General features: G+C 42.9%; 1 protein-coding gene across 16 annotated transcripts in view; it reads right to left on the bottom strand.

The window, feature by feature from the left end:
- Positions 1-25,145, bottom strand: part of RAD51B (RAD51 paralog B) — a 672,513-nt gene that overhangs the window by 259,886 nt on the left and 387,482 nt on the right. For all 16 annotated transcript variants that reach the window (XR_011532983.1, XR_011532982.1, XR_011532980.1 and 13 more), the window contains one exon: positions 13,255-13,351. Coding sequence is in view for 7 of the 16 variants with exons in the window: in XM_070594109.1 (XP_070450210.1) it covers positions 13,255-13,351 (97 nt within the window). In the remaining 9 variants the exon portion in view is untranslated. The remainder of the gene's footprint in view (positions 1-13,254; positions 13,352-25,145) is intronic.

Here is a 25,145-nt window from a genome sequence, read left to right as displayed (position 1 = left end):
GTCACACATACAGCCAGTTTAGATGTAAGGTTTAGCTTCCTCACAGTATGCAGGAATTCTAGGGTTCCAACCAGACAAGGGTGGTGAAGTTAGAATTAGCCTTTATGTTCTAGAAGGTAGAGGCCAAGCCTGAGACTGTTCGTTACCCTTGAACACCCAGCAAGCATTTCACACCATAGATGCTCCATAGGTGAAAGAATGAACGATTGAAAGACTGGAGCCAATGCCCAAGTTTTGGGTTCACTCTCACTCTTCTTGGGACAGTAAAGAGCTCTGCAATGAAAACAAGGAAAGGAGAAATTTGAACTGTCCTCATGACATCAGTGGCAGGCATACATATGATGACTCACTGGGATGTGGGAAGAAAATATTAGAACCTATCTCATTTTTTTAAAATCTCTATTTCTGATGTATTTCATATAACTTATTATATAGTAGCACTATATTTTACAGATAACAGTTTTATATATTTTGGGGTAATATGCTCAAAAATGATGGGTTGTAGATTAAAAAAATGTGAAGATCTCTGTTCCAGATAGCCAATAGAATATAACAGTGACAAAGGGATACGCCAAAACGAGGGGGAGGTCCAGCTTGGGGTTTGCTTTATTCATCTTTAAAGCTAAACGGAGAAGCCTGTCTGAAGCTTGAAAGAGAAAATACCACCTTGCCCTTTGAAGAAGCAAACTTTGCAGGCATCGCCTGATGTAACCCCCTATATATGTGGCTGAGGGAACTGAGGCCCAGAGAAGTTAACCGACTTGCTCAAAACAACACAGATGGTTTGTGGCAGAGCTGGCCCTGGAACACAGGTCTACTAATTCCAAATGCAGTGCTTTATCTGCTGGTAAAACACACTGCTTCTCTAATACCTGTCTGTAAAGAGATTTCGGGGTGTGGACAAAGAAATGCCACGATTATTATGTTGAAGCACGGAGCCCTCTCAACTCTGGCAATGACTGAAATACATGATCATAAGCTGTCTGAGGTATTAACGTCTTGTAGAGCTGAGTGTAGCATACTGGTCAAGAGCACAGGCCCTGAGCCAGACTCTCTAGGTTCAAATCCCAACTAATCACCAGTCAGGTGATCATCAGCAAGCTATGTAAACGCTCTGTGTCTGTTTCTTTGTTTGTAAAATGGGGGTAATACTTGAACCCCACAAAGCTGTTGAGAGTTTTCAAGCTTAGTATAGTGCCTGACACATAATAGGCACTCAATATTATTATTATAATCACTAACAAAAGGAACATAAAACATGTATTTATTTCCATAGTGCTGTTTATTACTTTAAATCACTTGCTATTTTCTCTACCTAGCAAAGAATTACAGATAGGCATTTCTAACTATATGGACCTTGATAAATGGAGGGCTCACCTGATGCTGCTCAGAAGCCTAGTGCACCAAAGAAATCTCTCCCAGGTTGATGAGGTGGGAAATCCAAACCAGACCTGGCCACCCAGACTTTAGAATGGGTAAGCTTATTATCAAGTTCCCACTGCCTAAGAAATTTAGGGCTATCCCCACCCAAAAGTGATTCCCCTCAAAAAGAACAAAGTCCAAGTTCTCTAGTTTCATCTCCATCCGCCTAATCTATAAACTGCTGCCTGAGAAATCTCTTTGAACCACAAAATGATCCTATCACTTCCCTGTTTCAGTAGCTCCCCATCATCCTCAGGAAAGAATTCACATGACTAGCACGGGGTACAAGACCTTTCATAATCTGGCCCCTGCCTTTCTCTACAGAACAATCTCTCACCACTCCCCTCCATGCTGGCCATCACGGACCTCCCACGGGTCTGTCTCCCTGGGCACCCTACCTCTAGTCCATGACAGGGACCTTTCCCTTGGCCAGGAGCATTTTCCCCTCTTCTTTCTCCTCTTGGGAACCACTACTGATCCTTCAAGACCCAGCTCAAGTGTCTCCTCCCTGAAAAGCCTTCCTAGAGAGCTATCATCCCCAAACTAGCACTGCTCTGTGCTTGCCCAGGAAATCCAGAACCTAGAGCCCTCATGGCACACTTTGTGTACTCACTCACCATGATTCCCCAACCACCTGACTGTGAGCTTCCCAAAGGGCAGGGGCGGTAGCTTTTATCTCTGTATCCCTCATATCTGCCTAGCACAGGACCTAGTAGGTAGCAGGTACTAATAAATATCCTTATTGTAAATCAGATTGAACAACTTCAGTCACCACTCTCATGCGAATGTGAGAGATTTCTCCTTCAAAAGCAGAGCTATTAGGCTCCTGGTCTTTCCTTTCTGACACTTTCCCTGTGCTGCCTGTTGTTATTTATCACACACAGTCAGTATAGATACATAGTTAAAGCTGACTGCACTCAGAAGGATTTTTGGAATACACATGATATATCGGTGAGAAAAATCACAATGGCAGTTTCATGCTTCCTTTAGGTAAATATAGGTCTAAAGCTTTACATAATTCTTTGATTGCCCCCTTGTAGTTATAGGTGCTCATTTATTCATCAAATATATATTGAGTAACTACTATTACCAAGCACTATTCTAGGTCTGGGGCTCTAGTAGTGAACAAGAGAGACAAAGACTCCTGACCTCAAGGAGCTTACATTCTAATGACCCTAAGATAGCATTTTCTTGCTGATTTATCTTAATTTTGTGCTATGACATCAACGTGCAACCTATTTCCCTTGGTTCCAGTCTGGTCTCTGGAGGAGCAAGGAGTGTTCTTCCTGGCTGGGCCTTGGATCCACTCCTTGGGCTCTGGCAGCCACTTACTCATGCTTGTTTCCTGGGCTCTACCTTTAAAGATGGCCAATTATTTACTCTATCTCTGGTCTAGGCTCTCTTGGGGGTATATTTCCTTGTCATTCAACTCGGAAGCAGTTTATTTTGGCACTTTTCTAGCCTCCTTTATCTATATATGATATTTAAAAACAAAAAGTTTCCCTCTTTAATCCTTGGCCCACTGGAGTATCATCCATCCTCTACGGCTGGAAGTAATGCTCCCAGGAACTTAGATTCTTGTAGCTGCTTTTATGGGCCTATTAGATAGATGCATGGTTAAGAAAATCAACATCAGAACCTAAAAAGGCCTCACTGTCTTCTATTAAAACACAGGAACCCCTCCCCAAGACACACACACATTTGTACTTAACCCATAAAAGGGAGATCCTCTCTTGAGAGTAGAAAGTAATTTTGCCCCAGCATATCATAAATTATGGAAAGGATGCAACTTACAGATATAGAGTTCTCCGCTGCACATACTTCAGTCATCCAGCTGCCATCTTGGCTTCTCTGGCTTCTCTTGTCTTAAGCAGTGGTACATGATGGCTGACCATGGGACACAATCTGTGCTAATGTGTCTGTCATATGTCCTTGAATAGGAGGTGACTTATACACAGGTAACTTTAGGCCTCATATCTCATCAGATAATAATTGTTTAGAGTATGTAGTGGATTCCGGATAAAGAGAACAGACCTCTTTTTCCCCTGAAGAGATAGTCTAGAGCTGACTGTGGGTATAAGGAAAAGTAGATCAAAGTGTAGGCAGATGGCTATGTGAGACTAGAAAGAAAATGTTTTCAAATTTTTTTTAAAAATCCAGCATATTGGCTTGAAGGCATGGACTAGCAATGGGTAGATAATATCAAAAATTTGATCTGGAAGAAGGGGAGGATGCTGAGAATGGACATGACTGATGGGATTGATACACAGACAAACTTAGCAAACTTACTAATAATATCTGCTCAGTTGGACAAAGTCCTTCAACTAGAGATTATGTTGGGGTACTCACTTCACAGGTACTCCCTTCTAAAGGAATCTGCCCTTCATGCATATCCCCTTATAAGGGAAAAATGTCCCTTATCCACGGACCCTACTGAAAGGAAAGGTGTACTGGTCACGTTCTTTACTATATGACTTCTTGGTCATGCTCGATTGGACCAAAGGACAACCCATCCTCAGAATTAACAGGTGTAAAAGTAAATTGGGCCAACTAGATCATAAGGTCAAGGGTCAGTGCCATGGAAAGCCAAGGCAGATGTGAGAAGAATGAAGAGAATGACCTAAGTTTCAAACTTTGCAACTCCCAAGTGATCTGGCTATATTTTAATTTCTATTTACACATAGCCACGAGAATCCCAGTTATGTCCTTATAGAAGAACTTAGTGGATAAAAATGTAAGTTCTGAAGCCAGACTCCCTAGGTTGGAATTCTGGTTCTGCCAGTAATTGTATTGCTTTCTAAGCTTCAGTTCCTTCATCTATAAAATAGGATAATGATTACCATCCACCTCAGAGGGTTGTTGTGAGGATTAAATGCCATAATGGATGAACAATGCCAGACACACAATATATAGTCCATAAATGTTAGCTACTGTTATTAATAGGCATGATTTTTTTAAAGCAAACTTCAGTGGCTTTCTGTTTCTTGTTACCAAAAGAGCCCTGAAACAGTCTAGTAACTACTCTATCCCAGAGCTGAGGCAAAGCCTGCAGAAAACACCACTAGTGACTCAATGGAGGCATATGGCTACCATGAGTCCTGATGGTACCCTTTCTACATGCCTATCTCCCCTCTCAGGGTATTGTCTCCTTGAGAGCTCAGATGGAGACACATTCATCTTGGTACTTTTGGTGCCTAACACAGATAAGAGACTCAATGAATAAAGCAGTAGCTCTCAAACTGTGGTCCCTAGACCAGCAGTATCAACAACTCCTGAGAATTTGTTAGAAATGCAAATTCTGTGACCCCTCCCCAGACTGACTGAAACTCTGGGAATGGGAGCCCAGCAATGCGTGTATTAATAACCCCTCTAGGTGAGAGAACCACTGGAACAAAGGTTCTGGTAGGGAAACACAACCACCCCACATCCTTGACTAAAGAACAGCCCTACTCTATCTGGGCAGATCATCCATCTTCTTTGATTGAGCATATGGCTTTGGGAGGGACGCACATGGAACTATAAGGGAGGAGGAGAAACATTCCTAGCCAGTCAAATAAGCCTCATCAATCATGTTGATCAAGGAAATGATGTGTTGCCAATGGATTATCTTCACATTCTTCTCACAGGGGCTTCAGGAAAAATCATAAACTCCTTAACATGGCATGCCAGATGTCCATGATCTACACTGACCACTTCCCAAGTTTCATCCCTTGCCATTCTCCTACACGTCCCCTGCACTCCCAGTCAAAGGAGTGGTTGGCAATTCTTTAAATGACCATGCCCTTGCCATCTTTGGTAATGATATATCCTCCATCAGAATGTCATTCTTCCATCTCTGTATCCTCAGCACTAAGTATACTCCTGGTGCATAATGGGTGCCACATTTCCCTAAACATTTGGTGAGTTCACCATTTCCTTACCTCTAATCTCTCCATCCCTAAGCCATCCTACACATGTCATCTAGATAGTCTTCAGAGTGCACAGCTATGATCATTTTAGCATAAAATTTAAATTCAGTCTGGCATTCAAAGTTTGGCTCCAACTTACCTCTAGATTTATTATACATGATCTCCCTACATTTACCCCAAGCCCCAGGCAAATGGGGCTCCTCTGTCCCCTTCCCAACATATCCTGCATTGCCCTACAACACAGATTCCATATTTATTGAGTACCCTCTAGGAACTAGTGGATACAGGAGTAGTCAAGACAAAGTTCTTGTCCTTAAGGAGATTATATGAAAGCAAAGGAGGCAGACAATAAACCCATAAACAAATAAATTTATAATACAAGGTCAGGCAATGATAAGGGCAATGAAGAAAAACTAAAGTAGGTTTAGGGGATAGATAAGGATGGGATGGGGGTAAGGGTTCCATCTTAGATAGAGAGGTGAAAGACGACTTCTCTGAGAAGATGACACTTGAGCAAGACTGAATGCAGTGAGAGAGCAGACCAAAGGAGGATCTGGACAAGTGCTCCAGTCAGTGGGAACAGCTAGAGCAAAAGCCCAGCAGCAGAAACACTAGTGAGTTTGAGAACAAGAGAGTGGGCTGTGTGGCTAGAACAGACTTTGAGAGGGGGAAAATGACAGAAGATATGGGCAGACATGGCCCATTTGAACTTAATGCCTTAGTTTATAGCATTTCCTGATCTTTATTCCTCTCTGCCTATTGAAATCTTACCCAACTCTTGAGGCCTGTTACATCTTCCTCCCTGGACCCTTCAAATTCTCCTCTGCTGAAAGAGATGGTTCCTCTTCCTAAATCCTGGAGGCTTTGGTGCACACCAGACTTGTCTGAAAACACCACACACATTCTACTTAATACTGTTTTCCTTCAGAATTATTCTCAAACCACATCGTAAATATCTTAAGGACAGGGACCAAATCTTGCTCTTGTCTGAATTTCCTGTAACATTAAGATAGTCCATGTAGTAGGGGCCCTACCACTCATGAAATCATCAGGTTGAAAGCCACCTGAAGGTTTCTTCATCTAGCCAAAAAGTTTTTTTTGGAGGGACCATAGCTCTAAAACTATGCTAATATGTGCAGGAATGCAGTTAATGCATAGGAAATGTCAGTATGACTGAATGAAATACAGTTTAATCCAACTAGTATTTACTGAGTGGCTTACCAAAAAAGTGAAGAAGAGCAAAGCCCTCCAAGAGATTGGAACCCAGGTCAGAGCTCAGCTGGACTATCCTTGGGCCAGATGCCTTTGTCAGACCTTGTTACAATCCTCCCCAAATCCTAGTAAACATCACAAATGCATTCTGAAAGTTTTTCATGCCACATTACAACACAAACTAAGTTAAGCCCCAGGTACCACTCCTAGACACCAGGCCTTCTTCCCTGCTTTATGATCTTTGACCTAGAGGCCTCTGGTGTTTGGTAGAGAATTCTCTTCAATCATGGTAGACAAGCAAGGATCTCCTCTCAGAGAACCTTCCAACTTGAAGCCCTCTGGAATCACACTACCTCTTGGCATCCCATTCCCTGGGCTTTTGGCCCCATCATCTCTGTAGTTCAAGCAACTGACAAAACTGGCTTTGGTTCTCTCATCCCTTCTGCCTTCATGACACTGAGATGTTAACAGGAACATGTGCAGATATGGGAAATTAGCCAGTCAATCCAAAACGGTGAAGAGGTCTGAGGGTAAGGGAAAAATACTTTCAAAACATCTAGCTCAGCCCTCCCACGAACCACCTCAAAAACTGCTTCCCAAAGAAAACTCTCTGGCTCTCACCTAATCGAATCTTAATGCACCTCATGCTTCAAATGTGTCTTTCTCTGGCAACCTATCGCTAGCAAAACAGAGCTCCTGACCAAGAAGCACTTCCTGGTGGTTGACTTCAACGTTCTCTTTCTCCTTTGATCCCTCAGCTGTGGCTCTATTGCCCCCGGCCGCCCGGCTGAAACTCCTCAACGAGTTCTCCTCCCTTTTGAGATTTACAGCTTTGAGACATGCGTAGGCTGTGCCCAACCCTCTCAGCTCTAGTTGCCCCCACCTCACATAATATTTAGGCTTTCTTTAGCTGAACACCACAGGTTCTTGGTGCTTTTCATCTTTTTCTATAAATTAGGCCTTTCATGGCATCTGAACAGTTGCTGGAAGTAATATACACCCAGCTTAGTGCCATAGATTCTTGAAAACTAGGGAGAGTGGAGCGTGGGTAGGTGTGTGTCCCCTTGTGAATAGAAGCATGTGAAGTTGTGTGTGTTGATATATGTCTGTGGCTTTGGAATCAAAAATTGAAAGGTCACCAGGACACAAACATTTTAATCCAAAACTCACTCCTAAGAGGCAGCGGTGTCCAAATCGAGGATTTCACAGGAGGGGCTGTGACTTCTATTCCGGGCACCACCACCTCTCACTTACTGTGTGGCCTTTGAGCAATTCCCTTCTCTCCTTCATGCTTCAGTTGTTTGAGGTGGATTAAGTGATTCATCATTTGAAGACATTTTAAAATAGTATGGAAATGCTAATGTTAACAATGTTGATCATAGTTGTTAATATTAACTTTGCAGTCACATGGTCACACTTTATGTTTTCAAAGCACTAATTATCGTCAACTGCACCATACCCCTGAGAGGTGGATTTTTAAAGCTGCTCCACTCGTATTCATTTATACATGGTCTTACCCAAACCAAGGAACATGTCGTTTGGGGTTGGGCTGTGGAGGGCCTTGGAGCTAAAGTGTGGAGAGAGTTCTGCTAACTTGACCAACCCAGCCCAAAGTTTGTGGTTAATGGATTACAAATTTGGGTAATGCTGGACAATAAATTACAACTACAATAATAAAGCTGAAAGGACACACAATTTAAGCAGAAACACCAGTGTTTTTTATCGGAAATGAAAGAAACCATTGATCATAGCAACTGTCTGAGATTAGCAGGGAGCCACATTTTCAAACATCCTGCAGTAAATCCAGAGCAGATCCAGCTGGAAAGCAAGAGTGGAAATAAAACTTGAAAATTCATACCACGCTTTGAAGTCGGCTTCTTTCACAACCTTGAGTCCCTGATTCGCCCTAACCATTCTGAGCTGTTCTTGCTTGTTGAATTTATTTTAAGAGACACAAGCCACGTACTTGCATATAATCTTTCAAATGGACTCCAGCTTTTTGCAGGGATGGTTTGTTTGAGAATGTGAATCCCCAAAATACTTTCTCGTGCACATGAAATCAGCCATCAATTCAACCAGAATAAAAAGGCTTCCAATACTAAAACTAGGAACCATTCTTGGTTTTAGTAAGTACTGCTTTTTCTCTTGTGTTCTTTCCTTGACCCATCCATGCACTTTTAGTTTTTAAGTGCTATTATCTACCAAAAACTATGAATGTAGATAAAAGTATCCTAACATGCCAGATGCTGGGAATGCCAGAATGGCAGTTTAATAATGTCTTCCTTTCTATGAAGCCTTCTGGGGCTCTGAAATGGGCTGTGTCACCACACTGAAGTAACTGCTACTAAATCATCAGAGGAAAGAAAGCCAATGGTCTATGTTGAGCAGAGCATCAACCTTGCACAGGGCCCACTGTCCCCTGTACATCAACCTCACCTACCAACTGTGCCCAGGTAGACAGGGGCTTAGCAAGTCCTTCTGCTCAAATCCCAGTTGACTTCAGAATAGGATATGGTGTCTTAGGCCAGATGGACCGTTAGATCCCTTCTTTACTGATCACTATGGGGAAAAGGGATATTCCCTATGACTGAGATCCCATCATCCTTAGTGTCTTCTATGACCACCAGGAAGAATTGGCAAGGGTATCCAAGAAACATGTCCTTGGCCACGGAACAGTCACAATAACCTAGTCACTAACCAGTCACTGAATTCTGTAATAACCAAGATGCCTGAGTTTCCATCAACAAAACAAAAAACTAAAGCAGAAAATACTTTGACTCACAGAGCCTGGTTGAGAACAAAGTAGATTATAAAACCAAAAATCCTACTTTCTGCCCTTAGGTTGACAGTATAACTTTGGTCAATTTGCATGAGTCTTGAAAGTTTCATTCTCCCAACTGAACGAAATAATGTTTGCGAAAGGCAGGCTGAAAATTGACAGGCACACTGCACGTATGAGGAGTTAACTAAATAGAGAAAATTCAATTTGCTCTCTCATTCCTTCTCAAGACACAGAGCCATGGGGCAAGAGCAATGCTGGGAAAGTCCTTGGCCTTTGGGGTCCACTTATCCCTTCTTTGGCTCTCCTGCCTGGGAGCTCAACAATTCAACAGTGGAATGAAACCTCAATGAAGGGAATCACACCGTGGACCCAAGCGGTGAACATGGGTCTACATAATCCAAGCAACAACCCAGCCACAAATTTAATAAGGAAAAAAATCCAGCAACACAAAAACAAAGAACTCTCAACTTTACAAACTCTGGGAGGGCAACAGCTGGTCAGCCGAGATTAAAGGAGCGTGAGAGAGCGCCTCCCCATCTCCTGACTTCTCCTCCCCCAGAGAGGTCCCTGCAGCCAGCTGGGGCTCGTTTTTATAGCCCTGTGCAGATGACCTTGTTCCAGCTAAGATAGGGGCTCTTTTGATCTCAGCAGGGGGATGCTCTGGGTCTGCAGCTGGCAGATATTAATAGTACAGGATCCACTGGGGTGGAAGAGATCTCTCAGTTGGGCCAGGTCACTTGAATTCCCTGTTCTGTGTTAGAGCAGAAGGGACTTCGTTTCCCCAAATCAGCCCCTGCTGGGTACTTCTCTCAGGTCAACTCAGATCATTTTATCACTGGCTGCTCTTGGCCACTTGTTCTCACCCCACAACTGTTTTCAAGGGAGCACTGTTTAAGCAGCACCCTCTGCTCTGCAGCTGAAAGCTATTAGGGGACAGGTGAACCCTGAGCTCACCCCATCACAGTGTGTTTCTCACTCTCACTGGTTTGTACACACTACTTCTCGTGTACACATTTGTGTGGGAGAGAGGCAGAGAGAGCAAGAGACAGACAGACAAGACCAGAGTGTTTAGAGTGAGAAAGAGATAGCAATATGGGGAGAGGAGGCTGTTATAGTTATGCCAAAGCATCAGTACTAAGATTTCTGAAGATCCTTTCCATCATGTTTAATCTAGGACCACAGGTCATGCTTCCTACTCTGTAATCAGAATTTTAAAACCCCATCAATGAGTGAATGTTCCTGATCTTCAGACTCACATCATGAGCTTACAATGTTAGAGTTAGAAGAGACTTCAGCAATCTCATATGCAGCTAACTTGTCATTTAGCAGAAAAAAAACAGGCCCAAAGTGATTAAAAGACCTGCCCAAGATCACAGAGCTAGTAACACAATGGCAAAGCTGATACAACAAATGCTTGAAACAACAACAAAGCAATTGATACATATTAATCATAGCAACATTAACACCATTGTAATGATCTGAATAGGTATAAATCTTTGAAGACATTTGTCCCACTTTAATTCACTAGTAAGGAACTTCATTACAGACTTAGGGAAAAATATTTCTATAGCTTCTTTACCTGCTCAGTTACATATGGAAAAGATCCAGAAAAATCCACTATTTCCATTCTATCTTGGATTTCATAATAAGAAAAAGGTGTCTAAGGATGAGCTGGTAATTCTCCCCTCGCCATGAACATGACATTTCCTTGAAGTGATAACACTGGAGCCCCAAAGCAATTTCCTCTGTATCTGTTTTACTCCTCTTCTTTGCTTAAGATAAACCAGGAAGGCAAGACAAAGCAAGCTACTATTATTTATTGGTTTTCAAACAAGGAAACAAGCTCAGGAAACATTCCTCAGAGCTGAATAAATATGTGTGTGTGTGAAATAATTAGAACAACAATTTCTAATGATGTTCACAGGTGCTTTATGTGATTCTCATGGTTACTGTTCTTACAAAGTATTTACTATGGTATTTGTTCAGCATTTATTTACAGCCTACTATGTACCCAGAACTTTGCTAGTCACTCAGGCACAACAGGGATACAAAACGAAGACAACTTAGTTTGTCTTTAAAAAAATCTACCCATCGGGTTGGGAAACCATGAAAAGTTAAATTAATTTTTCTAGACCTTTTCTTTATATAGCTGAGCAGGGAGAGGGACCACAGAGAAGGAAGAGAGAGTGAGACCAACATGAACTGGAACAGGCAAGGAGGTTTTGTGGAAGAGGTGGTCTTGAAATAAACCTTGAAGCAGTGGGAGGATTTGGGAAGAAAAGAAGCGGTAGAAGTGAAAAAGGGAAATGCTTTTCTAGATAGGGAGAGCTGTCTCTGCAGAGGCTTGGAGGCAGGAGTGGGGAGCTGCCGGCAGAAAGTTGGCACGCTTGGTGTAGGAGCTTCACCCGAGGTAGTAGTGAGAACTGAAGTTGAACAGGAAGGAAAGGACAGCCTACAGAGAGTCAAGAAGCACCAGCTTTATCTAGTGGTGTTTTGGAAACTGATCCATGCAAAAGAAAAGAAAAAACCCTGATGTTTAGCATTTGCTGATTTCCATGGTATAAATACTTCTACTCTGGCTGATTTCAAGCTAACAAACCACAAATTTCTGAATATTTTAGAATTGGCTTATTGATTTTAGCCCACTCTCAGAAAATGGGCTGAAACAATTCCAAGATTTCTGAGTAGAAGAGTGACACAGCAAAAGGAAGCCAGACTGGGGAAGTTTAGTCTGGAAGTGGCAGAATGGAAATGATAGAGGCTGGCGCTGGGAAGACTATTTTGGAATTTATTAAAATAATCCAGTTGTGAGTTTAGTAAGTCAGCTGATCACAATACAAACGACAAAAAAGAGGACAGAGGAAAGATATGTTCGGAAAGAAGAACCAAGAAGCCTTGATGATGAAAGAAGTGTAAGGATGGAGAAAGAGTCAATGATTCTGGTTTTCAGTCCACATGATGGGGGAGTGGTAAAGCATCATTGAATGTGGAAATAAGGTACACAGAGCATTTTATAATTTTCATAAATAAGTAATTAGTTTTCACTCTGAAAACCACCACCGAGAAGCAGGAGAAGTAGGGGTGGGGTCCTTGCAATTTGTGAGACCATAAACGTAGGTCGACTGATGGAAAACCACCTAGGCAGCCAGGAGCCTTGCTAGGCCTAGAAGGTCCATATATCCCATCATGAATAGTTCTCAGAAAATGCAAAGTGCAGACGCGCCTGGAACAGCTATGCACATCTACCCAGGCCCACAGCATTCTGCCCTGAAAGAAGTTAGACTACAACTAGCAGAACTCAGAAATGTCAAGTAAGAACTTCAATAAAACCAGAAACCACCGACCGGCTCAGTGGTGTAATTCCCCTTGCTACGTAAACCAGAGCCAGCCTGACCTTTGCTCGCATGGGAGGGTGGAGAAAATTTTGCAGATTTACCAATGTGGAGAGTTTTTAATCTTTCTGTAAAGCTGCTTGGGAATGCCATGTCTCCAGCACATGATACTGGTGTACTCTTTAAGCCAGTCCAAACGTACCCAGCACAAACTAAAGGCTAAATTGCTATGAGACCACCAGTAAAGCCAACCTTTGAGCATCTGCCTCAAAAACAAAGTCATTTAGCAGTCTACCAGCCCGCATACTAAAGACCCAAAACATCCTAAGAGGAGCAAAAAGCCTCCAGCTGGATGTGATAGATGCTTGTAAGGATGACTCCCTCAGGTGGAAAAGGAAGCTCACTTTATAGAGACAGGGCAAGGGACTCTCCAAATATACGGGATCAGACTCTGGGAAAGGTGGTCAAGCCCAAATCCCCAGGCTCCAGCTGGGTTCACTGGTCAGGGCCTGTTAGCTGTGTCTCCCAGCTCTCAACAGGGAGGCCTTGGGCTGCCTGTCAGTGTCAAGTTTCAGCCCCTCTAGGACAGATCTCTTACCTTCAGATGGGGACAAATCATCAGCTGGAGACACCAGGTCTGCCTGAGAAGCTGGGGCTCCGCTCAGATGGGTGGTAATTTGATTCGTCAAGATAACCTGTGAACAGACAGGGAGAAGGTGGGGGGAAGGGAAAAGAGAGAAGACCAAATTAATTATTAGAGCCATCAAAAGACACACTGTGGTTTAGGAGAAGGCTGAGAAGTACACAGGTAGGAAAACCCCAGCTCTGACTTTCATCAATTTTGTCTTCAGGCCAGGAGAGCTGGCAAAGCCTATAGGTCATTCAAAACACAGAAAACTGAGGAAACAGGCTGACTTTTTTCAGAGCTTAAACCACTAATCAATTCTTCCTAAATGCTGAGTAAACTGGAACTAAGAGGTGTTGACATATTAGCTGAATAACAGAAGGCAACGCAGAGAATTAAGATGCATATGTACACATTTTATCAAACTTTAATTTTTAAGATTATACCCACAACCCAAGATACTGCTAGTGCTGAATAAAAGCAATAATTTAAAATTTGGATGCCTGTGGCTTCTTCCCTTGTTAACTCAAAAGTCAGAGTTTTATTTCCAAATTTGTGAAATTGGAATAAGACTCATCTCTAAAGGAATAACATTCTTCTTTTAAATTAGTCAAATTCTAACAAAAGAATTCCAAAGTCTCACTATGTATTTAAAAAAAGACAAAATAATATAATCCTATCTATACAAAATGAAGTTCATAACATTTAAAATTCCTAAAAAGGACTCTAAAATTGCCTAATTCACGTGGTCCACTGCCATATAATATTTTCCCATTTGGTTTATCAAGAAACTATTCTTTTCCTTAAAAATCCTCATTTATAAAATTTATTGTTTAGAAATGTAAAAGAAGGATAAAATACAGATTCTCTTCTGGAAAATTGCAACATGACTAACAGCAATCTTCTCCCAAGGTTTGGGTATTTCCACCATGGGTAGAAGCTGTGAGTATCTTGGTCCCTCTGAGGAAATGTCCCTTCTAAAAAGGGTACTAGGCATTTAGTGCCTGGAATAGGCATCTAGCTGGACTGTCTTGGTCTACCCCGATGGTCAGCTATGGTTTTGTTGCTATCCTGATTTGAATGGAAATGGGAATTGTCTCCATTCTTTATCGTCCAGCTTTTCAGCCACACCTCTGTTGCTCTCTCTGGAATGGACCAGTGACACGTTATAAATCCTATACTAACGGCAGCTTAATTGAGGGCTGAGAGGGGAACACGATGGCAAGGTCAGGTAAAGAAACGAAGCACTCTATCACCCAAGACAACCTTTCCAAGGTCTCTGTGTGTCAAGCAGGCTCGTGAGTCTCCAGCTGCTCTGTAGTGATGACCAGATAATATAGCATTCCGCTGAGTATTTGCTAATCTTATCCCCCATATTCTTTTGTATTGATACTTTTCATCTGGACTGGTAAGAATCACTATGTCTTCCGTTAAAATGGCTTTACATGGTCAAGTAACAGCTTAGTCTTTTAAGAAACACATCATTCATGTCCAGGAGCATGAATAAGGAATTATGTTTATTTCTCTCCATAAGATATAGGATTTGGAGTTCAGTAAAACTGGGTTCAAATTCCGACCCTGACACTGTGAACCTTGAGAAAGTTACTTAAACCTTTGAGTTTCATTTGTTCATAGGTAAAATGACACCTATCTTATAGAATTGTTATGAGAATTAAATGAGATAATCAATGTAAGGTACTTAACCTAGTGTCTGGCCCATAGTAAATATTCAATAAATGGAAGCCATCGTTATTATTATTTCCTTCAAAATGATGCTATATAGGTCAATACCTTAGCATATGCCACATGCTTCAGACTCTTCTAAAAGACGACTTGGTGAGAATGAACACAATTCTAATGATATAGTAACAGTAATGAGAAAAAGACATTACTGAATACCTACCATGCAAAGCACCTCACCCTGCGCAGGGGGGAAAATGAGAGTAAAGCACTGTGTGTCTTCTCTAGAAACTTGTAAGTTAAAGAAAAGGCATTTACTAAAATGTTCAGACCACTTTTTCTCAATTTTATTACTATTTCACTGGTCCTATAATGGAAACTTGCGCTGAGATGATGGTTTTATTGTACAGAACCAACAAAATGATACCCTGCAGAGCCTAAAGCCAAACTACAGATGTACCTCAAAAGATACCCAGACCATTTCCACTTTCAATGGAAGAGGAGATGGAGAAAAAAACATTTTCACTCTCCAATGGCAAGAGAACAGTCTCCTGCGTGGTTTTGTTAACAACCCTCTGCCTCGTTCTTACGAGTCTGAAAGCCAAATCACGGAAGGGATACACAGCAACCAATGGGGCTGCTAATCACATGATCTTTCGGAATTGTTGTGGTTTTCCAAATCCCTGTTCAGCAAAACGATAGAATGGAAACATTTCCAAATAGCACCGATTACAAACCAGCACGACTGGAGCAGAAGGCTATAGATGCGTTGTCTCTGGGGCAATGTGGGGGCTTGAAAACTACACTCTCAGAATAACATAAAATACTATTACACATTATAAACAGGGCCTTAATGCTATCTGGCTTCTGAAAATGAGTTCTGACTGACCCTTCAGAGGGGCTTTCCTGCTGCTTTGCTCCATTAGAAAGACTGGGGTTTCTGATGCGTGGTATTAATTTGTGCAAGAGCAGTTTGCACAGTGATGAGGGTGAGGGCTTTGGAATCAGACAGATCTGAGTTCAGATCCTATGTTCTACCACTTACTAGCTCTGTGACATCAGGCAAGTTTCATAATCTCTCTCTCTGCGAATGATAATACTTAACTCACAGGGTTTTGAGGATTAAATTGGATAATGCATGCAAAATCCTTAGCATAGTGCCCGGCCAATGGTAAACCTTAAATGTTAGCTCCCATCTGTGTCTTTAGTTCTCCTTTGCTGATTTGTACCTTGCTTGTTTAGATAGAAAACCCACGCCTGATTCCCTTTTGTACAGTATATAACCCACTGCTGACAAAAAACAAATATTTGCTATTGGTATGTTCAAAAAAGCAGTAAAAATTTAATTGAAAGCACTTCTGCTACTTTTGCCATCTCTCTAAAAGTATGACATTTAAAATATACAACATACCACCACTACAATCAATTATAGATCCCAAAGCTAGAGAGGGACTCAGACTAAGAGGAAGATACATATTTTTTTGATGGTCATAATTACATCTGAAGCCAGGAGGAGACGCAATCCAACTTCAAGTTTACTCTTCAGGCAGGAGAACACCATCCAGCCACTGGGGGGAACAGGACACCCTATAGGTTGTATAAAGGAACTATTGTCTCCACTCAACCTTATATATATGAGAAGACCACTTACTCCCAGGGCTTCCTTACACCACCCTCTTGGGTGTAGGATGCTGCAGGTACACTTGAATAGGAAGTGGCCCCTCATACCACATCACATAGACTTGAGTCTTATTTTCAGTCTTCCTCATCCAAGGCAAAATGAAGGGGGGATTTTTCTCTCTTCAAAGATCATGCCCCTGGGTTCTAAGTTTTCCCTTGCACTATCTAACTTCTCTAAATGCCTCCTACTCAACCCTTCTGTTCAGCACCTATGCTCAGCTTAAGGGAACAATGAGGCTCTCTAAAGAAGAAGAAACTTCAGGGTATGATTCATAAATAATCCAATAGATCCTGCTTTCACAGACAGCAGGACTTATAAGCTAGAGAAAAAGAGACAGAAAGACAGGAACCAGGCAAAGACCAGATGAACTAGTGAGGCCGATGGGTGGGAATGAATGCCATCTTGGTAGAAGGCAGAGGGTCCTGAGGATGAAAAACCAACCAGCACACAACAAAAATATACAGCTCATTTCCACTAAGTATCAAAAAGGTAGCTTAAGAGAGAAATTACCTGGAGACAAGAGGGCAGGAGGGTAGGAGCAGATGGTCAGAAGAACCATCAGCCCCAAGGCTCAGAGGACTGGTGAGCTGGAGTCCACTGACCAACTGAGCCTGACTCTCCACTAGTCTCTGCGTTCAGTGTGGACCACCTGCCTTCAGTTGACCCATCTTCCTTCAGCTAGGCTATAATTAGACTATATTTAGGCTGTAGCCACATCCCACTCACGCCTCCTGCTCCTGGTCCAGAATACATTCTGCCCTAAGGGGTCACCGTGTGTGTCTAGTCTGATCCACCTTATATTGAAGCATTATAGAAGTATCTTTGCTGGGGTCTCCATCAGTAGCCACTTAGTATATTCAAGTCCACTGTGACTACTGGAAAATGGTGGCCAGAAGAGAAAATGGGACAGCCCTGGAGAAATCAGAGTGTCAGGCCTAAAGGCACAGCCTTTGATGGAAAAATCTCCTTTTATTTGACTCTTGGAAGGTGACAGAGAAGAGGGAGTTTGTGGTCAGCCAGGAATAGGTTGGAATAGTATATCTGGCCCTGTTTGGTCAGCAGAAGAGATATTCATGGTCAGGAAAACAATAACAACATTCACAGTTCAGGTTGTTTTTTTAAGGACTTAAGAATATAGCAGATGCCCTTATTCAGCTTTCTGTAGGGGCAGGTGAGAGGCAAGTTTTGTGGGAATCTCTACCTTCTACAGAGTGAACTAGAATCACCTGCCTGAGATCAATAGCTCAGATAAGAAAAGGGTGTTCAGGCCTCCTAGCCCACGTTCCTTCCTAAGGCAGTGCCAGGCAGAGGAGAGGAGAGAGAGAAACTCAGCCCAGATCCCTGGACGGGTGGCTTCTCTAGGCCTTGACGTCCTGGTCTAGAGAATCTGATCTATAGAAGTAATGATCACAGGAATCTAATGTCCAGAAATACATTAAAAGATTATCAAAATGCTACAGTGTAACAAGCCCAATCTTGTGACAAGTGTCCTTTTAGACTCTAATGCTAATAAATAACCATAAGCCAAGTAGGCAAGTAGCTTCAGCTTCTTCAAAAAGTGTCAAGCATTTGAGGCAACCCTAGCCGAATTCTGCCAGACTTTTTGGTGGTTTTCAGTGGCCCCAGATGCATGTGGCTTGTCATTTCCAAAGCCCACAGGGGGTATGGAAACTAAAGGTCTTCATAGAACTCGTGTCTTTGTGCAACAGAGTTGAAGGGGTAGGCTGGGCAAGAGGAATCGTGAGGCAACCTCAGGCATCTGGGGGGCATACCTATGCCCATAAAAACAGCCACTTCCTCCTCTCACCCACCCCCTGCCAGAAACCTGCTACAATCTGACATAGAGAATCAGAGAAGTTTCAAAATTACTTTAACTGGGCCTGCAGGGCTTGGGGCAACGATGATCCTGATTCTTACAGCTCCCAAACAGACAGGCAGCCGGCTGGATAACCCGGCCAGCCAGAGCAGGACACCATCTGAGGGACACAGAGAGACTGTGGCGGCTGGCTCTACTCACAAACCGCCTGCCTGCTGCTGAATCTAGCACTCTCAAAATCACAGGGCTCTGCTTTTCATCGGCTCTGAAGGCATAGTTAATTTTTTCTCTTTTTGTATTAAAATTGATCTATCTGCTTAAGGTATACTTTTAACCAACGTTACTTTTGGTATCTAAAATGATCCTAACTGCAAGATATGACAGCAATTGAGCTTCTCTATCCAAGCAGAGGCCTCGGAAAAGTCAGCTAACTTGGATAAAATCTGAGTTTTAATCCTGCCTCTGTTAAGGGTTGCTGAATGCCTTGCTTTTAAGGAGACGGAGGCCGGAATTTTCCTGTGAGAAATTGTTAAGGTTCATTGAGTCCTTTCATCACCAAGGCTTGAGAGAAAGGCCCTGGAGTGGTTTTCACCACACTCTCCTCTTGCATCCCAACCATGACGGTGTCTGCCCCCAACCCATCTGCTGTATAGGAGCTGAGAGAGAGAGAGAAATGGGGGGGTGGGGGGGGGGGTGGCAAGAGGCCGAGGGAGGCTGGGCGGGAGTGTCCTGCGTTCAGTATAGGAAGGAACAGGGTAAGTCCCCTCAAAGGCAGGCCTAGAGCAGACTCACCCCTCCCCTGACAATTCCCCATCCCACTCCCCCGTCACTTCCAGCCTTGAAAAGAGATATCCAATATTTGTTGTGAGGAATGTCAGACCAAATATTTTGGAGTTTAAGTGTCACAAATCTGGTTTTGCTATTCACTGGCTTAGTTTTGCCAAGATCTGGAAAATCAGAAATCATTCCATTATGAAAAAAAATCATTTTTCTTTAGCTTCAGCCCAGAGAATATCAACTGTCAGTTTAGAATAAAGAACTGACAAAGTTTTAGTATTCCAGCGTGCTATTTCCATCTTGCAGATTTGCGTGACAATTGTTTTCTGGGAAAATCTGAAAGGCTATGGGGGATTTTCCTTTCGAAATATTTGTGGTAAAAGGATCAAACTTTAATTTGGCTTGAAGAAAACACTGTTGTGGGAGTCAGGCAGCCTGCCTTTTATTTCTGGCTCTGTCACTAACCTGCTGTGCAATTCTGGGAAATGCTCCTAACCTCTCTGTACCTAAGTGTTGAGTCCACAAAAGATCCGAAGAAAATGAACATATTATGAACGTAAATGTGGCAGGTGGCTATGAAACACATTATATATTTCAATTTGCATTAGTGTTAGTATTGAACTTAAAATGTCACCATTACCCTTGATTCTCATCATCTTCAACCTTAAGAAATCCATCCTACACAGAACCAATCGGCAGAGGCTGAGGAAGAGAGGAGGGAGAAAAGAATGAAGGAGACAACTTTGAATAATTTTGTGTTTACGGTGAGAATACTTTCAATCTTGATAAAATTCACAACTTTTACTATCAACGTGAAGGGAAAAAATCTCTCTTGTAGATTTCACTGTGAAATTCACAGGCAAAGCTAGAGAAACCCTTGGCCTTGGAGGAGAGTCCCTACAGAAGACACTGGTCAGTATGAGACAATGCAGATGGAGGAAGAGAAAAGAACCTCCTCAACTGGGTGCACACACACACACACTCAATTGCAAAACGACTGATAATAATACTGCTTCCAACTCATTTTAGCCATTGCCTTGACCACTGAGTTCTCAGGAAATGTACTGAGGTAGAACTGCGCCTGCCACTTGGCCAAAATAAATGTACAAGAAAATCATGCAGCACCGTAGGATGGCTTTCTCCTCGGCCTACTTCTCTTGTGGTGCACACGCAAGGGGATGCGGTGGAAACCCTGGGCAGCCAGCTCTTGTGTCGTAGATGTAGGCGTGAAGAGCTCCGGTTCCACTGTCAGCATGCTGTTCCACTGGCCCCGATGAGGCTGAGGTTAACACGTGTTGATTCCGGGTCTCAGATGGGGCGACAGTTGTAATGAAGCCACAAACAGCAGGCTGGTGTGTTGTTTCCACCTTCAGCCCAACCTCGGCGGCATCCTGTCAGTGATCTGGGGCCCAGTGCAGGAAATAACATGCACTATTGGTGAACTACAACAGTGCACTCACAGTGGCCTCAAGTGGTACATTTGCCAACTGTGTGCTATTCTGCAGTTAGCACGGGACCCAAAAAGTCTCTGGCCAGCCCAGGCTTGGAAAAGAATAGGGCCAACTGTCAGAAGACTCTCAGGTTCACAGACATGGAAGAAACCTCCTTCCCAGCCTTCTCTGCACTGTACACTTCCTGTGGCTGAGCTGCTTTTTTGTGAGGTTTGTTTGGTTGTCTTCGCCCACTCCCTTGCTGCCCACCAAGCCTCACAGAAAGGCAGGGGAAGTGAATTTCCAGCAGCCCCCTGAGTTTCTGCTGACCTTTTAAGGTGTTTTTGTTACTTGATGGTGCTTTCTATTCACGTGTATGCCTGGGCTGTGGGGATTCCCCTCCCTTTGATTTGCAAGGAGGATTAGAAAGACACAGCTTTGTGATCAGTCCATCACAGACGGCTGCTATTAACTGGTTTCCCCTCCTTAGACTCATTTGAGATGAAGAAAACAGTTCTGTTGAGTCACTCATTCCCCAGGGGTCTAAAAAATATGGCTCTTGGGGGAGTCCAGCCTGATAACCACCAACTTTGTCTTCTTCAGGCCCAGCCACTCTTATGGTGGGTTACAGTGGGGACGAGCTGAAGCTCAGAGGGGCCTCTGGTCTCATCCAGCCTCTTGGAAACCTCCAAAGGGAGAGGAGCCAACACTGGTCTGACTCCTTGTATCTCTATGCCATTAAGGCAAATGACACCCTGACCAAGGGCTCTCCAAACTCAGTAACTGGATGAGTGCATCCAATTCTATCTCAGGAGTAAATCTGTGGCATAAAATGGGAGCAAAGGTCACTCACTGTCTATTCAAAAGGAGGTCAAAAGTTGTGCCTAGGAACAAATTTCCAAGGCAGCAGCCTCATCAGATATGCTTCTGAACAAAAACTATTTATTTGATGTCCTCAAGGAAGGGATATTGTGTAGGGTGTTATTTTAAAAAAGGCAGGGAGGGGTCGGGAGCTGAAGCAATGCTGTCTGCGTCCATACTTAAATAAATGACATCAATATAGACAAACAATAATAACCTACAGTTAAACAGAGTCAACGTAGGAGAGATACAAGAAGAACAGGCCCAGAACAAATACATTAAAATGGCTAAATATTTACATGGTAAGTAGGGGCGGGCTTCCTTCCACGGCAATGACCTTGGAGTAGAGATCTTCCATCACGGTCACCAATAAGCCAACTCCCAATCACATGCTATAGGTCCATAAAATGGATATCCTGGCCAAGGACAGATCACACTCAAGATGTAAGCCCTAATGCCAGATGACAAATAGTTTTTTAGCCTCCAATACCCACTCTGATGGATTGGAAATGGCCACCTGGAGGACTGCCTCAAGAGGAAATGTGAGGCTATGTCAAGCCTAGAGTTGCGAGAGGGGATGGTAAGACACATGTGCTATTAAACTTGCCCAATATAATTGCCCATGAGTGCCTATCTTGCAATTTTTCCTCCCTCATTTTCAGGTGGCTATCTTGTTCATGTCATTAACAAGAATAATGACGCATTTTACACGTGTATGATGCTGTATATTTTTCAGAGTATGTTCACAGAATGGTCTTAGCTGATCCTCACTACCCCATGAAGGATGCTGGAAGATAACTGGGGCGGCTGTTGCGTGTTAGGAGGGTGGGCTCTGAAGTCAGACTTCCTTGGGTTGCCATCTCAGCTCTACCACCTACTAGCTGTATCATTTCAAGTTGATTACATAATCTCTCTATGCCTGACTTTCTCCATCTGTATAATTGAGATGACAATCATGCCTATCGTGAGGATGAATGAGTTGGCATAAAAAGCACTTAAGACAGTGCTTAATATCTAGCAGGTGCCTAGCAAATATTAGCTTTTTACTTATTATTCTGTCCACTTCAGTTTTTCCAGTGGAAAAATTGAGGCTTGTGACATTCTCAGTTTATCTCTATTTCTCGTGGTTGACTCACTCTGGCTCTCATCCCCACCCCAAGAGCCCCAGTCTGAAATGTCTCCCCTACTCTTCTTTAAATTTCCATCTTGCTGGGGCCAGTTCATATCCCACCTCTTCCATGAAATCCTTCCTAACTATGCTAGCTGCAACCGATCCCTCAGTTCTTAATACTCCCACTTTAGAATCAGTACCAAGTAATCTAGTATGAGAATTTCTCTAATTACGTCATGTGTGTTATTCTTATCTTTCTACCTACAGTGTAAATGTTCTGAGATTTTGTGTTTCTGTATCCCTGTCCTCCTTCTACACGCGAGAGAGGACAAAGGAGGAAACTAAGGTTTCTTGAGCACTTCCTGTGTATCAGACCTTGCACCCAGTGCTTTACATACATTAGCTCATTTCATCCTCACACCCGAGTGAGGTAAACATTAGTATGCCAGTTTTGAAGAGGAGGAAACTGAGGTTCACAGAAGATGAACAATTTTCTGAGGCCGAAGAGCTAGCACGTGAAAGAGTCAGTTCAAACCAGGTCTGTCTGGCCCTCTAGCCTACATTGGTTCTACCACATGAAAGGTTCTCAACATGAAAACTCAGAGCCTTGTGGATATTTTTTGATTAATTTCTTCAGAGCAAGGCATGTGCTGATATCAGACTGACCAAGTTCCACAATGTTCGATGCAAAATGACATTTAAAAGAAAGCTGTACAAAATGTTTAAGAATCAGACAAACTTTTAGTAGCAAGAAGAAACCAACTGACTGTTAGAGTGCTGTTTGGTAGAGCTGGAAATATTGAGTCTGCAGGCCAGGGAGGAATCACGCTCCAGCAGGTATGGCAAAAGAAAGGATGCAGACTCTTGGATTCTATTTCTGTCTTGGCCACTAACCACGCTGCTAATATTTTCACTTCTGCTAAAATGTGATGAGATGAGTTTCAGAAGAAAGGTTGCCACATAAGAGCAGAATAAGAACAAGCAGTTAGCTGGTTAAACGTGGTAGAGCCACAAACAAAACTGGGTTCTGGAATAGGATTTCACAGCTGGGACAAAGTCCATTTGGGTATTTGTCTTTCTAGCTTCACTTCAACTCAGAGAGAGCAGCACTGGGCATGGAGGAATCCTTAAATATAAATGGTAATAGCATCTATGCTTTCAATCACCCTACAAGGGCTATCTTTGGTTTACTCAGGATCCATGTAAACCGCTCAACAAGTTTATGTGTTTTCCTACTGTAAATGATGTTGCATTTATTTTCAGGCTGCTTACTCCACACAATGGTGGTGTTAAGTAAGAAAAAATTGACTCAATATGTTTGGTGATCAATTCATAAAGTGTGTTAGTGCCTCCGCATTCTGATGGAGGTTCTGGTCTTATGGGGAAGACACAACTGGGATGGAGGTGGTATGGGCAGAGGTTTGTTCTTGGTCTTTGAAGTCATCCAGCTAAGAGGCTAGGCCTGAAGGACTGGTGACCTGGGCAGGCTTATGGTTATTCCTGCAATCCCTTTGAAACAAGGGACACGGGAGATAAGACCTGTGGGTGGTGGCTATCCATTTCCACATATCTGAAGTCTCACTGAATTCAGAATCCTGGAGCTGTGGGCAAGTCTTGTGGAAGACTTCCTGCTACCATCAAGGCCTGCAACGGGATCACTGCTGAAAAGCGATGCCCAGCTGCTCTGGAATGAGAGGACAGCAAGCTGTTTTCTGTCTGTTTATCTACAACACAGTGTTCCTTCCCAGGGACTCCTCCTGCCCTCCCCAGGACCACACTGAAATGACTAAATCTGCCTGTCGCTCCAGTGAATCCAGTCAAATAAATAAGTCAATTCTCTTTAAGTTTGTGGTCTCAACTCCTTGTTGGTTTATTGCAAAATTAAAGGGCACACAGAGTAGAGCCATCAATCAGTAACCAGCAGAGGAATAAGCTCTTTGTTGAATGTACTGAGAAGCAGAAAAGAAGAAGAAAAAAAATGAAAAGAAACCTCATGAAATGGTCATTTGTTAGGAGAACAGAAAAAAAAAAATCCACATTTCACATGCAGCATCATTTAGGAAAAGTCTTATTACAGGTTTCCTATCTCGCCAGGAGAGGAAGCACAGGAATGCAAACAAAAATCCCTCAAAACGATCTGCCATTTATTAGTGCTGGTTTCTTGTGGGTTTTGCTGTATTCTACACACACAGCCAGAGATCACAGGGCCAAGGGACTGGATCAGTGACTCAGCAGGCTCGGGACCAGGGCAAGGAGGTGGGAAACCACTATTGTTTATTATAAAACAAACAAACAAACGTAACTGGCTCCCTGGGCTCCTCACCCCAAGCTGGCCTTCCCTTAGCGCCCTATTATTTAAAGTGAAAGCACCTAGTACCATGCCTTATTTGGAATTTTTTTAATAAATGCTATTTAATGAGGGTAAAAACTGAAGAGCAATATATGGTCTGGGGAAGAAAACTAACACTTGCTGAGTACACCCACTGGGTGCCAAAACTGTGCTCAATG

The sequence above is a fragment of the Equus przewalskii genome, chromosome 25 (assembly GCF_037783145.1).
Source record: "Equus przewalskii isolate Varuska chromosome 25, EquPr2, whole genome shotgun sequence".
Taxonomy (NCBI): domain Eukaryota; kingdom Metazoa; phylum Chordata; class Mammalia; order Perissodactyla; family Equidae; genus Equus; species Equus przewalskii.
The sequence above is the reverse complement of the archived record's forward strand: the minus strand, read 5'-3'. Positions and strand labels throughout refer to the sequence as shown.